At 42.7% G+C, this 17,533-nt stretch overlaps 1 protein-coding gene across 11 annotated transcripts in view; it reads left to right on the forward strand.

Moving 5' to 3' along the window:
• CDKL5 (cyclin dependent kinase like 5) overlaps nucleotides 1-17,533 on the forward strand; it is a 2,489,742-nt gene that overhangs the window by 2,023,275 nt on the left and 448,934 nt on the right. For all 11 annotated transcript variants that reach the window (XM_069636841.1, XM_069636839.1, XM_069636845.1 and 8 more), the window contains one exon: nucleotides 10,247-10,404. In XM_069636841.1, the coding sequence (XP_069492942.1) occupies nucleotides 10,247-10,404 (158 nt within the window). The remainder of the gene's footprint in view (nucleotides 1-10,246; nucleotides 10,405-17,533) is intronic.

Genomic DNA, 17,533 nt, shown 5'->3' on the forward strand with positions numbered 1-17,533 from the left:
GGCGTTATGGTGAGGTAGGCAGACCAGGCATCACTCTAGCACAACTACAAACACTAGATGGGGTATTGGATGCATTTTCTACGTTAACAAAGCGATGAATACTGTATACACTAGCAATGAAATAAGTGCAGTCTTTTGAGAGTACTATTCAGATCTGTATAGACAATGTGACTCATGCTCTGTTGAAGAGATGTATTCATTCTTTGATGAGCCTACTATCATTCAGTTATCTGATACTACACAAGCACAACTTGATTTACAGATTACACTGGACGAGGTAGTGCTAGCTGACAAGCTATAGATGACATACCCAGTGGGTAAGTCCTGTGTTCAGATGGTCGGAATACAGAATTTTACAAATGGTACAAAGCAATCCTGGCCCCACACTTGATCGAATGATGGGAGAAATTGATGGAGTAAGAAGTACTCCCTTCATCATTGCACACGTTGGGTGCTCTTGTGCTCCCATGAAAATGCCTTTCACTCTTCTTATTGTGGCCTTGTGGCTCCTTTGGGGTCCCCTGACCCAATATATCAGCTTGGTAGGATTCCTGTGTCCCTGCTCTACTTTTTGCTCTCTTACTTTTCTTGGGTCTCTGTGACCCTTTTGGTGTTTTCTTGGGCTTCCATAACCTTTTGACTTGTCTCGTTCCCTTCCTTCTCTTGGGTCCCTGTGACCCTTGGATGTGGCTAGGGTAGTCCTTCCCGCTTCCAGCTTGTTCTCTCTTCTCTTCTTCTCCCTCCAGCCTGGGCAACCCACATACCTGCTGTGTTGTGGTGCTTACTCCAGTGTTGGTCCGGCTCATAAGCGACAACAGCATTCTCCCAATAGCTTGCCGTTCTTCCGCTCTGGAGGCTAGCGGTCTAAGCGTTCCACTCGTCTCACCTCTCCCGTTGACTCTTGGGCTGAGAGCAAAGCACTCAGGCCTCTCTCCGACCCTACGTGGTCGCGCCTCCAGGTCTGGTTTGTGCTGCACGGCCTCTGCCTCTCTGGCCTTTCATGCTTCCTCCTGTGGCGTCTGGCGTCTCCCTTTGACATCCGCCTCCATCCGCGCTAGCATTGCTGGTCTTCTCAGCTCCTCCCCTTGCCGATGCTCTCACGTCTGAGAATCGCCTCACTGGTGGGTTTCTCCTCCTCCATTCAAGGGTTGTTGGCCCTTTATTCTTGTTTGGTATTCAGAAGGGGCCTATTATTCACCACAGGTTGTCATCATGTGGAAAGTTGAGCCATACCATGAGTCAACCACATAGATGTATTGTCAGCATTACCCTGAGCCAAACACACAGATGTATTGTCAGTATTTCATAGTCCCAGACAATACATTGTGTATAGAGAGTATCCCATGGGAATGGGAGTGCTTGTCCCGTGAATGGGTTTCACTCCCAGTGAGGGTCCACATTCCCAAACCATTCAGGAGGGTTTTGCTGAGAGGACTCACCTCCCTAGCCTCAAAGGGAGTGGCTCCCCCTGGGGAAGAAGCAACACATTCCCTGGATTCGTCATACTCCCTAAACCCACGTAGAGTCTTCACTATTCTGTCCCAAATTGATATCAAAGTACAAGCTGTAGTTGCTACATTAAGTGCTCAGAAAGCCTTTGGTTCTGTATCCTGCTGTTTTCTTTTTTGAAGTACTGATCAAATACCATTGTTTTATCTTGTACATCAAACTATTGTACATGGCCCTGTCTGCTAGGATATGCACAAATGGTATATTATCTTCAGCTATTATAATCGGCAGAGGTACACATCAGGAATCCCATTGTGATTGAACCTTTGTCTCACTTAGTATGATTGAAACATGCACACAGGGTGTATGGATGACACCTGACATATCACTTTATGCTGACAACATATTCCTGTTTGTGAGAAACCTGCAAGAACATCTTGAACCCATAATGCTAGTCTTATACAGATACAGTAGCTATACAGATAATGCATGAATCATTCTAAATCAGAACTTGTACTATTGTTGAATTCTACTACACGACTATGTAATTTGGTAAGAGTTTACGTGGTCCACTACTGTATAAAGTATATTGGTGTGAAAATATCCTGTTTTGGGCAGTTACCTTTCACAATTATCTACTAAGCACTATAGGTGGATGTGCATCCCACTTTCCATAATAGGAAGATTTGGTCTTGTAAAGAAGGACTACTTTACATGCGTAATCCTAAAAAAGGTACATAAATACTCCACAGAAGAGTAGACACTGCAAGAAAAAAATGAAATGTTTTAACTCCCCACAGCTGGGAGACAGCAATTCAGACAGTCCTGCATACTGAACTGGTTGAACAGTTCTCAAACCATGCCTACTGCGGGTGCACCTTTTATAGACCTAAACCACAGAATTAAAAATAAAACACATTAGTTACATTTTGGGGCAAGTCAAAGAAGGGATTGGTGGAACATCAGCAGACCCTTATATTGCTGTATAGACTGGGGTAGTTCCAATGGATAACATATTTCCTGGAACACACCCCTCTATCACCCATTTATGATATCAGAATCCTACCCACTAACAGCTCTTAGTTGCATCATTAAGCTGGCCAGATTGACTCGCACAGTTCAACATACAAAATCAAGTTTGAACTGGATTCTGTTGGTTGGAGATAACGCAAACTCAGCATAACAGCCCCAAGGTCAAAAATCTTTGTTACAATCATCCCAGCTCTCCGATGGGTTCCCCTCATCCTTCCAGCTCCTGCACCTGCTTTCTTCCCAACTCCCTGTTTGCCTCATGACAATTGTAGTTATAAAAAAATCCATGCACCACAGTTGGTGAACTTGTATTTTCTGCTATTTAATTGCTATTGAATTCACTGCCAGAGCTCTTACACCTGGCGTGGGGCCTAAGCCCTCCTTCCATGAGAAACTTTGCCCTTGTATTTTGACCTTGCCAGCTTAACTTGTGCTTCTTCAGATGTCAGCAGAAATAAAATTTTACTGTGAGAATAATAGAGTCTATCAAATATGCCCTAAGCCTGCTAAGAGATGGCTGCACTGTGGTTCATTCATACACCTACACTAAATCCTTATTATACTTCTATTTTACTGCTACCAGCTAAAAGCCATAATCATGCTCCACCTATACCTATAAAAATAAACAATAAACAAAACCCTATGTGCATATGTGCCAAAATAATCTGCACACACATTCCCTAAAAAATGAAAACAAACCCCATTTATTGCTACACTTGTGATTATTCTTCACAATAACCGTGCTCTCACCCCCCATTTATCTATACCATGGGACTACATCTTCATTGTGTGCACCCTACTCATTGGCGTGTGACTTTTTGCATTATTGCACGTTCCCCCCTTCCTCCTCTTGTGGACATTATATTTACATCTCTTCAGGTCTTATTAAAATGGTAGTTATCCCAAATCTAATGCACTACTTCCAGAAAATAAGAATTTGACCACAACCAAGGTTTTTAAAAGGTCATGATGCTGCTGTATCTACATTTATGTGGCACTCCGGTGTAGTTTGTATGAAATGGGTTGATCTTACTAGACCATATGACTGTCAGGTTGTATGGCTCCTGACCATAGACTATATTATCTAGCGGCACAGCATGTATCCTTTTTATTTGGAAATGATTTCACCACTCCGCCTCTCAAAATCGAGAAACCAGCAGCTGGTACCCATGATCTCATATGGGTACTTGAACGCATGCCTTTTTGATCTGGTCAAAATGACTCTTGGTGCCTGGCATAACATTTTTCGGTTAACGTTAACCTGTTTTGAGCAGCCATACAGCAGAGATATCCCACTTTGAAATTGTTCAGCCCTTCCGTCAATCTCTGATGCGGCGATCCATAAAATCTGGTCAAGGCTGCAATTTAATAAACTAGGAGATATGGACCCTGAGGGTTTCTTCTTCAAGATGTCAAATGTCAACACTGATCTGATCAAAAACATAACCAGTGTTGTTTTGTGATATAACAACCTGTGTGCAGCATTCCAGACCAGATGGAGATCATCACTGGAAAACCTCTTGCCTCATTCTCCTGTAGGCTGCCTATTTGGGAAATTGGGAAAGCACCTAAGCTGAAATGCAAGTTCCTCAACCGTAGTCTCCTATTAGCCAAAATATGTATATTCTGCAGTTGGACACAGCATGGTGCTCCAAATAAATACTTGTGGATGAAAGCTCTAACATGGGCCAATAATAATGAAGAACTGCGAGCTGCATTGGGGCCAGCATCCACTATGCCCAATGATATATGGTCAGAATTCTCTTGTCAGTAGCTTCTCTAATCACATATTGTAATCGCCATATGTGAACATCACGTTACATTATCTCTGAAACCTTTATGTTGTGCTTTGTCAATCACCTCTGCCTTTAAGTCCTACTCTGCATCCTCATGTTTAGCACAGTTTTGTCCCTACTGTAATGCCAAGTATGTAAATAAATAATTTAAGAAAGTTACCCATAGTTTTGGTAAAGTTTAGATAATGATTGTGTGTGTGTATCCACAGTATACATTGTTTAGATGAGTGTTCACTGCACTGCAAACATTTACAGATGTCAACGATCTATTGTAAGCAAGTTCTGATATGATTTTGGAAAGGATTGGATTCCTCTTATATCATTTACTTTTCAAGCATTTCCAAACATAGGTTGGCCAGATTTGGTGCAGTGGCTGCACCCATTGCTGTTCCTTCAATCTGTTAATTTTACGGTCCCCAAGAATGGGAAATTACCTTCAATCTGTCAATTTACAGTCCACAAGAACGGGAAATATGTTTTGTTATGCAGCATAATTGGAAAGAATTAAGTACTGCAAATAGCTCTTTTCTTTGCCATGGTCATTCTTCTACAGCTTCCAAAGTTGCTTGTTGAGGTGTGATGTTATAGAGCGAGACCATCTCCAAACGACTAAGGATCTACCTTTGCAGAGAAAATGTTTATGCTTACAATTTTAATTAAAAATTCGGTTACGTCCTAAAGATATGATTGCATTTTTTGTAACCTGTGCACTGGGTAATAATCAGGAAATTGTAACAATGGTCCTAGGACTGATGAGATCCCAGATACACTTGTCCTGGTGAATTCTCCTGTTGAGTGCACATGTGTCACCATGATCATTTTGTAATAAGAGCATAGGTTGAACTCATTAAATTAGTAAACCAAAGCTGAAATATTAAATGACATATGATTTTGAAATTTTTAGTCCAATCCGGGGAAGGAAAATCACATAGCAAATGATGTGAGAAGGTTTATAGAAGATATAAAAAGGACAGGCACAAAGACTAAATACAGCACTTAACCACCTGACATGGCCAAAAGGATTGCAAAAGAGTGATGTAATGTACCCTACCCGACCTGACCTGATAAGCACTGGACAAATGTCAGTTAGGAATTTTTACTTGATGTATAGACCAAGCAATCTTTAGCTGTTGGAAAACAGGTACACATGCACACACCCATAGAGGCAAAGATATACACACACACACCCTGGTAGATACCCCCCCAGACACCCTAAAAACCTATTTAGAGGCACGTGAGATTCTGATGTGTGCATTATTTTAGTAGTGTGCATACAGGCTTTGTAGTTTTTACAGTGCGCTTTGAAGCTTAAAATTAGTAAATTCAGGCTATAAATAATTTCCAAACATGACAGGCCAGTACCATCAAATAAGATCTATTATCTTCAATTATACCACTCCACTCTTGTCTGAGAGGGGCTGAGTAAAAGGAATTCCACAGACAATAAGTTTTCCAAATCATAGTTATGTCATTTTAAATACACCAAGAGAACTTCACTTTTCTTTACAACACAAGTGCAACTTTTGTAAGCTTTAATTAGAAATAGTTTTGGTTATAGTGCAGCATAACTTTCAATATAATATTGGTGTATTTATTGAGCGCAGACCTATCTTCATGAAGCAACAGAGTGCTTTGCAATCATAGGGGGAAGAACACAGTGCAGGAAGCAGAGAAAAAGGCAGGGAGCTAAGTCGGGAGGGCGAGAGTGAGCAATTGGCAGCAAGGGATCTACAAGCAACCAAGGGAGGAGACCATGGTGAACAGATCACTGAGTCTTAGGTAGGGTGGGGGAGTGCAGGGTGTGTGGACCTTGGTGTTAGGGAGGAGCCATTCCTTGAATCGGAAGGTCCTCAACTCTTTAATGAACTGTTGAAGTGATGGGGCAAGTCTGATTTTGACGTCGAGAACGATTCAGAGTCTAGGAGCGTAAACTGAGAATGCCTGTCTTCTGGTAATTTTCCTTCCTGCACCATCAGAGTGCAAGTCTGCACATTTTCTTGCTGCCTCCGGAGATGCAGAGTTTCTCAGTGAGGTAACTTGGGGACTTCAGGGTGACATCCTTGAAGTTGATGCAACAGGATTTAAAGATGATACAAGCTTTCAGCGGGAGCCAGTGCAGTTCGATGAGGGTTGGGCGGATGTGGTCGAATTTGCAGAGTACTTTAATGATTCTTTCTGCATGCAGGACACATTTCAGGAGCAATAGGGTAGTTCCATGGAGGCCTTCCAAAAAGACATTGCCACCATCCAGTTGGGAGAGGACCAAGGCTTGGGCAGCGGATCTGAAGTTGTTTTCTAGGATGAAGGGCTTAATTTTCTGCATGAGAGAACGTTGGCACCAAGCCGCTTGTGTCTTCATTGCTATTTGCTGTTTGAACTTGCGGTGTCTATCAATGTTTACCCAAAGGGACTTGGCACAGGTAGCCAGATGGGGTGTGAAGCCCTCGAGGTTCATGGCAGAGAGCCAGTTCTGGGTGTCCAGCTGTTTGATGTTGTTGCTCAGCAGTAGGAATTCAATCTTGGAGGGATTGAGCTTTAGAAAACCACTGGACATCCAGCACTGGATTAATGTGAAACAGGCCTTGAGCCTGTGGATGTCTACAATGGAGGATATCTTGAGTTAGATCTGTTGGTCATCTGTGTATTGGTGGATGTTGATGTTATGTGGAGCGAGAACCACCGTGAGCGTTTCCATGTAAAGAGTGAAGATCACGGGGGACAGGATGGATCCTTGCAGAACTCCACAGGTGATGGCTAGAGTTGGTGATTTCAAGGAATCCATTCATACCTTGCTAGTTGGTGGCTAGCAAGGTAGGATTTCAACGGTGTAATTAGGAGGCTAGAATGGCCATCATTGAGGATTTTAAGGGCATTGTTGATCACCTTGATGTTAGCCGTTTCTGTGCTGCATCTGAGTTTGAAGCCAGATTGGTAGGACTTATTGAGGTTATTGGCTTTGATGTGTTGGAAGAGTTGCATGGCTACTGCTTTCTCAAGGATCTTACCTAGGAAGGGAAGATAGGTGATGAGGCAGTAGTTACTGAGATCACCAGGATCCAGTGTTCGTTTCTTAAGAAGCGGGAGGATTTGTCCAGTCTTGAGGGTCGAGGGGTAGTTCCATTGAGTTAGGGAGCTGTCGGAGATTGTCGGGTAAGGGAAGAGTGCTTCAATCGGAACAGTCTTTAGTACAGAGGCAGGGAGGATGTTGTCAGCAATACAATGTGGCCTTCGGGGGATGTTAAGTTGGCAGTGAGGTATTCCTTGTTTGTGTCTTCAAAGTTGTACGTGTAGTTGTGGTTTTGCGAGATGGGGTGTGGAGTGTGCTCTCAGTGGTGTTGTTGGTGTTTGTTTTGGCAGATCATGTTGATCTTGTTTACAAAGAAGGAGTTCATGGCAGTGGATTTTTCATTGGTGTAAGCTATGGAAGGGTCAGGCAGAGAGGGTTGATGCAGTGATTGATTACTTTGAAGAGGGCCCTGCTTTCATTGTTGGCCTTGGCTATGGTGTTTTGGTAGTAGTTGACTTTGGCTATGTTGATCAATCGTTTGCGTGTAGCACAGAGTTACTAGAGAAGGGGCGAGGTTAGCTGCCCTGCATTTGTTGAGGTTAAGTTCTTAAGTGTACCAGGGTGTGGAAGGTTTAGGTTTGGCGGTGTGCCGTTTCACTGGTGGTTTCAAAGGTGTAATTACATTTTGTTTCACCTATTTTAATTGTTCTGCAACATAAATGTCAATATTATGTGTCATTACAGTTGTGTTTTTTCCATTAATTGAATGCACTTGTTCCCTTTGTTTGCATCTCTGTATAATGTCTTTTCTGGTTATATCAATATAAATATTTAATCCTTTGACCCTACATTTATGATTATATATGCAACTATAACCAGTAATGCATACCCAGACTAAGATATTTGTTTTATTATTTGTGTATACATTTAATATAGTGTATATTTTGTAGAAATAAATTAATACATCACTAGCAATGTGTGTTATTTAAGTGCATTAACAGATTGGGTATAACAGGTTGTTGTATTGCTTAGCCATTGGACAAATTAAAATATTAAAACAAAAGAAAATTAACAGATTATCTGCTGAAGAGGAGGTTAGCGAAACTTAATAAAACGAATCAAAATGTACCTCATACTCTGACCTGAGCCTGTCCATTAATGACAGAATTAACCAAAATACCCCCTCATTCCTCGTACTGCCTTACATTTTGATGATGGTTTAGGAACACTAGTACCTCTTAATTACTCCTTTTCAGGCTGTTGCTACTTAGTTTCATCAACCTTACATTTAGATTTGCTTCACCGTTTTATGAAAGTTTGAAATATGCAAGGCTTTGTTGAGCTTTAAACAATATGGTGTTTAAACTGGTACATCAAGAAACCCTTTTACACAGTTTGTTCGTTGTGGTCTATTAGTAGAATAATAGTGGTACTTTCTCTGCTTCATTTTAGATTTCCGCTTCCAGACAATCTCATTTTAAATGTCTGGTTGAACTAGGGAGGTGTGACTGGTTTGGCAGGGTTAGGCCAAGGATATATGCCACGTGGGTCGGTGTTGTATTTAGCTTTGTGCCTCTCCTGAGTTTATCAGTTCCAGTAAGTAATTCTGGTTCTTTGTAAATAGTAGGAAATAAACATGTACTGGAATAGTAGAAATTGTTCAATTTTTAAACAATATATATATTTTTTTTAATTGAGGGGAACCCCCTTCCGCTTATGGAATGCCACATGCTTCCAACTCGCATCCATTCTGAACCCTTTATGCGCCTTCATTAATTTTGCTGCTTACTTTTTTAAAAACAGAAATGCATTTTTGTTTAAAGCCAGTTCTCATCAATTGAGCTATTTTCTTTATACTTTCGTATACACATATATTGCTTACGATGAGTTACTAGTTGTTATTACTACTATGAAACTTTTGAAGTGGACTTTGATTTGAACTGTAAATTGTGTTAGTTATTTGAATTGGGATTGAAACTGTTATGAGGCCAACACCAATCTGTTACCTCAAGTTTTTATTTTGTATTACTGAAATGTTTGTATGGTTTCACATATATGTAGAACCTGTTGACAAATTGAAGTAAGCAAATATGAGATGTGCTTCCTAAAAACATGTATTTTTTGTTGGAAAACCTACTGCAGAAAATAATCTGTGCACTTTTCTTTTAAATGTGAAAACGTAGATACAATTTCACCAACGGATGTAACCAAACATTTTTACTGCTGCCAAATTTGGTAAGCTTTTATTGAACAAGTGGAAGTTTAGAAGAACACATTCTCTCCTTTTCCTATGTAAAGTGTAGTGTAACCTTAACTAGAATGTCATCACATAGTCATTGTAAATGGTGCTTGGAGAAAGGGATTGGTGTGGGCTGTGAATCTTTCCTGCTCCAACCCCAGTTATCTCTGAAAGAGTTAACACATATAAGACATGATTGCTACAACCAGTTCCTTGCTATATGCCTGTGAGCAGTGGATTTTAGGAATATGGAACTGATAGACTGAGGCCTTAATTCCGTGTTCACTGTGTTGCACAGATATGGGACAGCATCATGCAGTCTGCTTAGTCCCCTTGCAGGATGTTCATAAAATATTATGTTTAATACAATTTGAAGGCATCACCATTAACTTCCTAACAAGGAAATGGCTTCAATGTGCATGCAAAGCAGAGTTGATGGAATTTTGAGGGAGGTTATTGCTGCATTCACATATGTTATCAAAAAAGCCAAGTGTGCTAAAAGTTAAATGCGTGGTAAGTGTAAACTGGTTTATGCTGCTGCACCTGTTCTAAAAAATAAAAACTAAATGGCACTTGCATTTCTGCTAGCCTCTCATATTTGTAAATCATTCTGCAGCATTGACGTGTAACCCTTTCGAAAACGGATCCAATGCAGTTATAAACAGTCATTTAACCTTTCATAAATAACACAAATGTTAAAAACATTGTTTTTTTATTTCCTAGAATTTATTGAAGCTGAATCCATCTGACAGGTATCTGACGGAACAAAGTTTGAACCATCCTGCCTTTCAAACACAGAGACTTTTAGATCGCTGCGGTAGTTCACCATCAAGGGCATCTAAGCGAAAGCCTCACCATGGCGAGGGCAATTCTTCCAACAGGTCAGTATTTCATAGGTTGAAATGTGCCTCTGTCCCTCATAAATGAGTTCTTCTGTTAATCCTCAAAAGAACCTTCTACGTTTTGATTTAAAAACAAGTGGGGTATTAAAGAGAGAATATTTTTGTAGAGTAACCTTTTATAGCTAAAACGTAAAATGTGCTGACAGATGAGGAAAGTCCTAAGTAGCTTTGCCTCCCTATCTTTAACATTTCAACTCGCTACTCTATTTCACAGTACCCTTGAACACGGTGAAACAAAGTCCCATTGTACAACTCTTGTGTAAGACTCCCATTTCTGCTGCTGCTAGCTAATTTACCCAACAATTTTCCTGATTAGTCCTCAGTTGTGGCATCGTCAGAGACTTGAATTCCATATGTACGTGTTGGCCGCCAATGATGATGTCAAGTCTTACACAATTTTAAAAATAATTTATTTCTTTACGTTATAAAATAAATGAGTTTCTTTTCATAAAGTCTTTTGTTCTTTCTTCTACTTTCTCAGCTGGCTCTTGCTGAGCCTTACTAGAATGTCTCTACTGTTCTTCTATTATCTCTATCTCTCAGATGACTAACCTAGTAGCTATCTGTTACCAATGTTTTTTTTTGGAATGGTTAATCTAGCTGTCTTCCTCTGTTGGACACAGGCCCTTGCTTTTTATTCTCTTGACCCCTCAATGGGGGCCTGTGGTGGGGTGTCACAGGAGTCCAACTCCCAGGAACATTCTCTTAGGGTCTCTTAAGAAACCTCAGCATCACACACAATGCCTTGGGAAGTATTTGAACCACATCTTCCAAAAAAGAATGTCTTCACTAATTAACTTTCTCAACACCTCTTCTACTGAACAGGTCACTTTGATTTTATTGAGGTTTTGCAACAACACTGTGAGAAACCAGAAGGTGTCTCACCCACTAGTCTTGCATTTTGATCCAGTTCTTGGGGGTAGACCAGTGCAGGAGTATCACCTGGATGAAGGGTCTGCGGGGAGTGGGTCACCGGATGGTGAGATGCAGTATCCCCTTCCTTGTAATACCTTTACCCCATCCTACCAGGTAGGATATTTAGGAGCTCAGCCCCTCCCCCTTTTACAACACACGCACTTTCTCACAGACAGCCTGCTATGAGAGAAAACTGACTAACACCCGAGCCATATACCTGACGTGTCCCAATACAATGGTCAGGCAATTACTGACAATCACACACACCTGACTTCCATTACACTTCCCCACATGGGTAAAAGGCGGAGCACGAAAGCACACTTTGAGCGTGGCAAAGCACACGGGGAAGCAGCAGTTCCAAGATGGCAGTTTCACAAGAGAAGAAAGGCGGTGAAACAGAAGGGGGTTGCAAGGAGGGAAGTTCCCTTGACCTTTTCGACAAGGAACTGTTACTTTCACAAAGCCTTGAAAATAGAAAGAATAACACCAGGAAACCAGGCTGAGGAATCCTGCATTGTGTGTCAGAGGTACCCGGTTACCCGGGGCCCTCCCACAGCGATATTCAAGGCAGAAAGAATCACCAGCTACTGTGGTACTGTCCTTGGCTCCAACAACAAAGCAGCCCGAGTGAAATCAACACAGCCATTGAGTTGGGGAGACCGATACAAGACTAGTCTGTGCTGAAGCCTAGGTTGCAAGCGGCAACATTGTATGGTGAGCGCTGGAACGAACAGTGTATGAAACGCATGTTAAAACCAACGCGAGCAAACTTGAACTGCAGATGAGTGATTGAACTTTGAAACCAAGATACAATACCTTTGAACACACACTTGTCTTCACCTGGTATAGTCTCCTGCCAGGACTTTATTAAACAAAACACTTTCCCTTTAACATTAGCCCATCACTGGTTCATGAAACCTTGTTTCATACTGTTCTCTTCATTAACTATTTCCCTTTTCCCAAAAGGCTGTTATAACTTTGCAAACTTCATGAGGTGAGGGGTTATCCTCCTATCCCCTTGACCTCTCTCAGGCTTTGCTTCCCTTTCAAGGGGTATGGGCCTTACCTTGCCCAAGCACCTTCAACTTTAATTTGTTTCCTCCTTTAAGGTCGAGGTTCAGTAACCCGTTTGTAGTCTGCTTTATAATTACTTTCACTTCTTTATTGGACTCCTTTTTGGTTCTCGCTGCGTTTTCGTGAAACAACACACTTTGTTAAAAAAACCTAGTAGCCCACTTGTATTCATTAGGCTTACTGGTTGTTTCAGGCCTCCCCTCGCTTCACTTCCCTTTTCTTTGTGTTACCCCCAGCGGACAGCCCGGTAACCCACTTGCTTTCCCTGGGCTTACGGTTGCATTCAGCGTTTCTTCGCTTCCACCTGCTTCAATTTGTTTGCTCCGCCTGCTCACCGTTAAGCCCTGCACCCTCGCTGAATTCCCCTTCACAGTACATGGTTTCAATTGCTCTCTTTCCTCGAGCGGAGACCCGCGTGGCCCTAGGGTTTTCCTTCCCGGGGTTGAGTTTGCCTCCCCACCGTCTGCCACAGCATTTTTCCCCTCAGTGTGGTGCTTGGCGTCGGTACGGGTTGCGATCCAGCAAGGCGTCTGTGGCTTTCTTCTCCTTCTCTTCGTCAGCTCTGTCAGACGGGCATACTTCCTGGCCCGATTATACATTTTTCAACATCTAGACCGCAGCATTGCTCAACGGTCTTGGTGATCTTCATTGCCCTGTCTTTCTCACCTCAGTGGCGAGGGGCCCATTTCTTGAATGACGTTGAGGAAGTGGATATTGAACTTTATTGGTAGTGTTCTTCATTGATGCCTGCCTCATCCTTGTCCAAGTTTTCACTATATACTATTTTTAGTGGGGAGTTGGGGAGTATCCCTAGTAGATCTGCCAAGAGATTGTGGAAGAGTGTGACAGTATGCCATTAAGGCATGTGGAGTAGAGGAAACATCCCTGAAAGGAAAGGGGGGTATGTGGTTTCATCCAACGATGCCCTGTCATCTCCCAGAGGTTCAACTGAGTGTAGAGTGATATTCTCATTGGTCCCAGGTTCTATTTATCAGCAAGAGAAACATTTCAAAGATATTATGCCATTGTGAGGTTTGGTCTTTTACCTTAAGACTTCATCCTTGATTTGCTCATGATCTACCTCCCCTTCCAAGGGATAGGAAAACCTTTCTGGGATTTCTTTCTCATCAGATGGACTCTCAGGGTGACCTCCTTTACTTTCCTAAGGGTCTCATGGGAGGGGGGGTCCCATAAAGTTCCATACACTAAACTTCCCACCAACTTGCCCCTTCTGATTTCAATTGGGGCTAAAGAAAAATGTAAAAGAGCAAACTTTGTTTCGTCTCCACGGAGAGGAGAGGAAATATCTTTAACTCTTTCTCTATGGGGCATAACCTAGATGGCGAAAAGGGTGGGGAAGCTTATCTGAAAATCTAAAGTGATTATGACCTTCTATTTCCCCTGCACCAGATAGTCTTTGTCACAAAAAAGATGAGTGTTTCCCTCCACGGCCTTCCTCATGGGAGAAATGGCCTGGTAGTTGTAAGGAAGTCATGGTATCAAAGTAAGACAAACACAAGTGATCCCTTTTCATGGATGTTTTTTAAACTGTAAAAATGGGTGAGATATACACCTAATCTAAACCTAAATCTAAGATGGGAGCAAGCTACAACCATCAAATAATAATAATCCAGTCCTAGTGGAGTCTAGTCAAATAAACAGGGCCTAAACTAAAAAAAAAATGATTGCCAATCCTTACCGCTATGCTAAAAAAGAGTGTGGGATAATGTTCACAAGAAAGAAGCGTTCACAAAATGATTAGTCAGGATGTTATAGTCAGCGTCTCCCTTCCCCACGTTTTTAGCACGGGACAAGGCGGGACTCTTGAGCACACCACACTCCCGGGTTTCTACGGCATGAGCTTACAGTTCCTTTTCTCTATATCAGTGCCTTCTGTGCCCAAGTCTCTTCTCATGTGAAGTCCCTTGCTTGAGAGGGCCTGATATGAAAAAAACAACAAAACAAACAGTTCCTTCTTTAATTTTCCGTCTGGTCACCTTCACTTCGTGTGATTACTCTTCACCCTAGGATCCCGCTCAGCCGGGCTCCAATCCTTCTTTGTGTTAGCCTCTCAAAGCACATGCCAAATTAAACAGAGGCTTCCGAAGGGCGATCACATCTCGCTGGGTCACTGTTATTCTATGGCGAGTGCGTGCTTCACAATATCACAGTTCGCTCAGCGTTCCCTTGAGCCGGGCGCAAACGCCAGTTTCAATATTTCCTCAGTCGGGTTCACACTTTCCACAGTTCACAATTTGAAAATCTCATCAGAAAGCGGGGGTTACCTTCCCCTAGCTTTCTCTTGGCATCCCTCCATCGGGTTCACATTTGCCACAGTTCACATTTCAACAAAAACGAATTCTAGACCTCTTAGGTTCTTCCCTTTTCCCAAGTTCGGGTCTCACCCCTCAGTCAGGCTTTCCCTTAAGCCCCCAGTCAGGTTTTCTCTGATGCCCCCAGTGAGGCTTTCCCTTAAGCCCCCACTGAGGCTCTCTCTAAAGCCCCCAGTCAGGCTCTCTCTAGAGCCCCTGTCAGATTTTCTCTATAGCACCCCAGTCAGACTTAGCCCAGTTCATTCATCACAATTTTTTTAGGGTGTGCTAGGGTTCACCCCAATTCGAAGGCATCCCTCAGTCGGGTTCACATTTGCCTCCACAATGTGTCAGTCTTTCGACTGCACAAGGGGTTTGGTTTGACCCTCGTATGACCACTTTGACACCTCACGCCGGCTTCCCCCAAGGCCTCCTGGTGCTGCTTGTTTCTCCTGGTCGGGAGAGGGTGCACCAGCCAGAGACCTTCGAATGAGCACCCCCGTGACGACTCTGTCTCTGGTGCCAGTTTCTCTCACAAAAATGTACAAGGTCTCCCTCTACTGGGCTCAGACCCCTCCCATACAGTTCACAGGGGACTCCCTCTGCCTGGCTTGGACCCTTCTCACAAAGTTCACAAGAGTCTCCCTCTATATAATGTATCATAACAAAGCCCTGAAGGGGTCTGCAGGAAGACCATCAGCAGGCTTAAGTACCGTTGTGAAAAACTCTCCAAACATCAAAGTTGTAAAGGTAATTCATCCAAGCCCATTTATTCAGGTCCTGATCATGAAACTCGGGTCCTGTGGAAATGGAGGCCTTGCTAACCTTCTTGTCTTACTGAACTTTTACTGGAACTCTAGCAATGCTGCCTGCAAAGACTTTGCGGACGACGTCATGATTCCGATCGACAAAATGTATGCACACTACAAAGAACCATTGTTTATCATCTGTGGAGATCTGAACATAGATTGCTTGGCTTATAAGAAATCATGAGATCAGTTAAGAAACATGCTCGCTGCAACCAGTGGACAAAGGCCATGGATACAAAACACCTTCACGTGGTGAATGGAAACATCATCAGAGATATCAGGTACAAAAACCTGGAAAAAATAGATCTTCCGAAGCCACACTGGATTATTTCTATGTCTCTGCAAACCTACTACCTCAAGAAACATCTATGAAAGTGATCCCATCTATGGCCAGCGACCATGAACCCATTATTTTAGCATGTTCAATGTGTATCAGTAAACCATCAAACATTTGGCCTTATTTGATTGAACTTGATCGTCTGTCTAATCGAGTTCGATTAAATACACATGATCTGAACAAACTGCCAGAAAAACTAGACATTTGGCTACAAAGCGAGGAATCCAGCACAAATTACACGCAAGTATTGGGGGCATTTAAGTGTGCAACAATAAAAGGAGCCAACCGTACTTAAAAAAAAAATATATATTTATTAGCAGAGGTACAACAAAGCACACATGTCAGGGCACATTATACAGTAGATACATTTCCAGTATACAGTTCGAGTGGAGAGTAAGCGAAAAGTAAGAAGAAAGCGCAATGCAATAACATGAGGAAGAGACAGAGAGCTGTATGACAACTTAACATTCAGAATCATCCCTGCGGTACCCTTGGTGAATCACTGTCGGATGCATTATCATTCAGATTAATGAGGTAACTGTGATGCAATAACATGAGGAAGAGACAGAGCTGTATGACAACCTAACATTCAGAATCATCCCTGCGGTACCCTTGGTGAATCACTGTCAGATGCATTATCATTCAGATTAATGAGGTAACTGACAGTCAGACCAAATATTCCTGGGACGGGAGGTTACTGGGAGCATTGTCAGGTATTCTTCTTCACAGGTACGAGACCAGGTGAGAGCATTGAGCCATCTCTGATAAGTAGGGGGGATAGAACTCTTCCAGCACTGAAGTATACATTTCTTAGCTACCATGCAGCTTATGTTTAGAAATTTGGCCACCCTCTTGGTGTCATCAGTATCCCATATTCCAAACAAGATTCCCAATGGGTTAGGGTCAATCCCTGCATCAGTGATATCAGCAAGGGTCTTTAAGAGCCCATCCCAGAAATCTCCCAGTTTATTACATGTCCAGAACATGTGTAGGTGGTCCGCATTTTCAGTTTTGCAACGGGCATAGGTATGTGTACAATTCCGATTGAACCTAGAGATCTTGCAGGGAGCATAATACAGCCTGTTAAGTAGTTTAAACTCCATGACACAGTAGCAGAAATTAAGGGACACTCTTTTGGTGTGCGAGCACATCTTTTCCATAAGTGATCAGAGATGTCAAGATCCAATTTGTCTGCCCAGTCAGTGCGTGCAGTGGAGGGGCAGGTAGGAGTCTCGGCTAGTAGTAGTTTATACAGAGAGGAGACGACACTGCGGGTGCCACTCGAGTTGGCTATGTAGGCGACCCCGGGGATATCAGGGTGTTCGTCAGGAAAGATAGGCCACCTTGCACGAAAGGCAATATGGAGCCTATATTACTGTAGCATCTCGAAGGCCGACCCGGAGTGAACACGTCTCCAAGACTGCGGGTCAATGAACTTCCCAGCAGGAAAGAAGTCGTTAAGTGCTTAATAGCCCAGAGTTCCCCAGTGTCGAGCCAATGCAGTGTCATGCGTGGGTTTCAACCCCAACCCGGGAAAGCCCCATACGGGGAGCCATTTATAGTAGGGATTTGATTCGCTTGCTCTGTACAGGAATTGGCTCCAGGCAAGTATGGTGGCTGCAACTGGGTCAAGCGGAGAGTCAGGCACTTAGTCACGATCG

The sequence above is a fragment of the Ambystoma mexicanum genome, chromosome 7p (genome assembly GCF_040938575.1).
Source record: "Ambystoma mexicanum isolate Mex_15411 chromosome 7p, UKY_AmexF1_1, whole genome shotgun sequence".
In the NCBI taxonomy this organism is placed as follows: Eukaryota; Metazoa; Chordata; class Amphibia; order Caudata; family Ambystomatidae; genus Ambystoma; species Ambystoma mexicanum.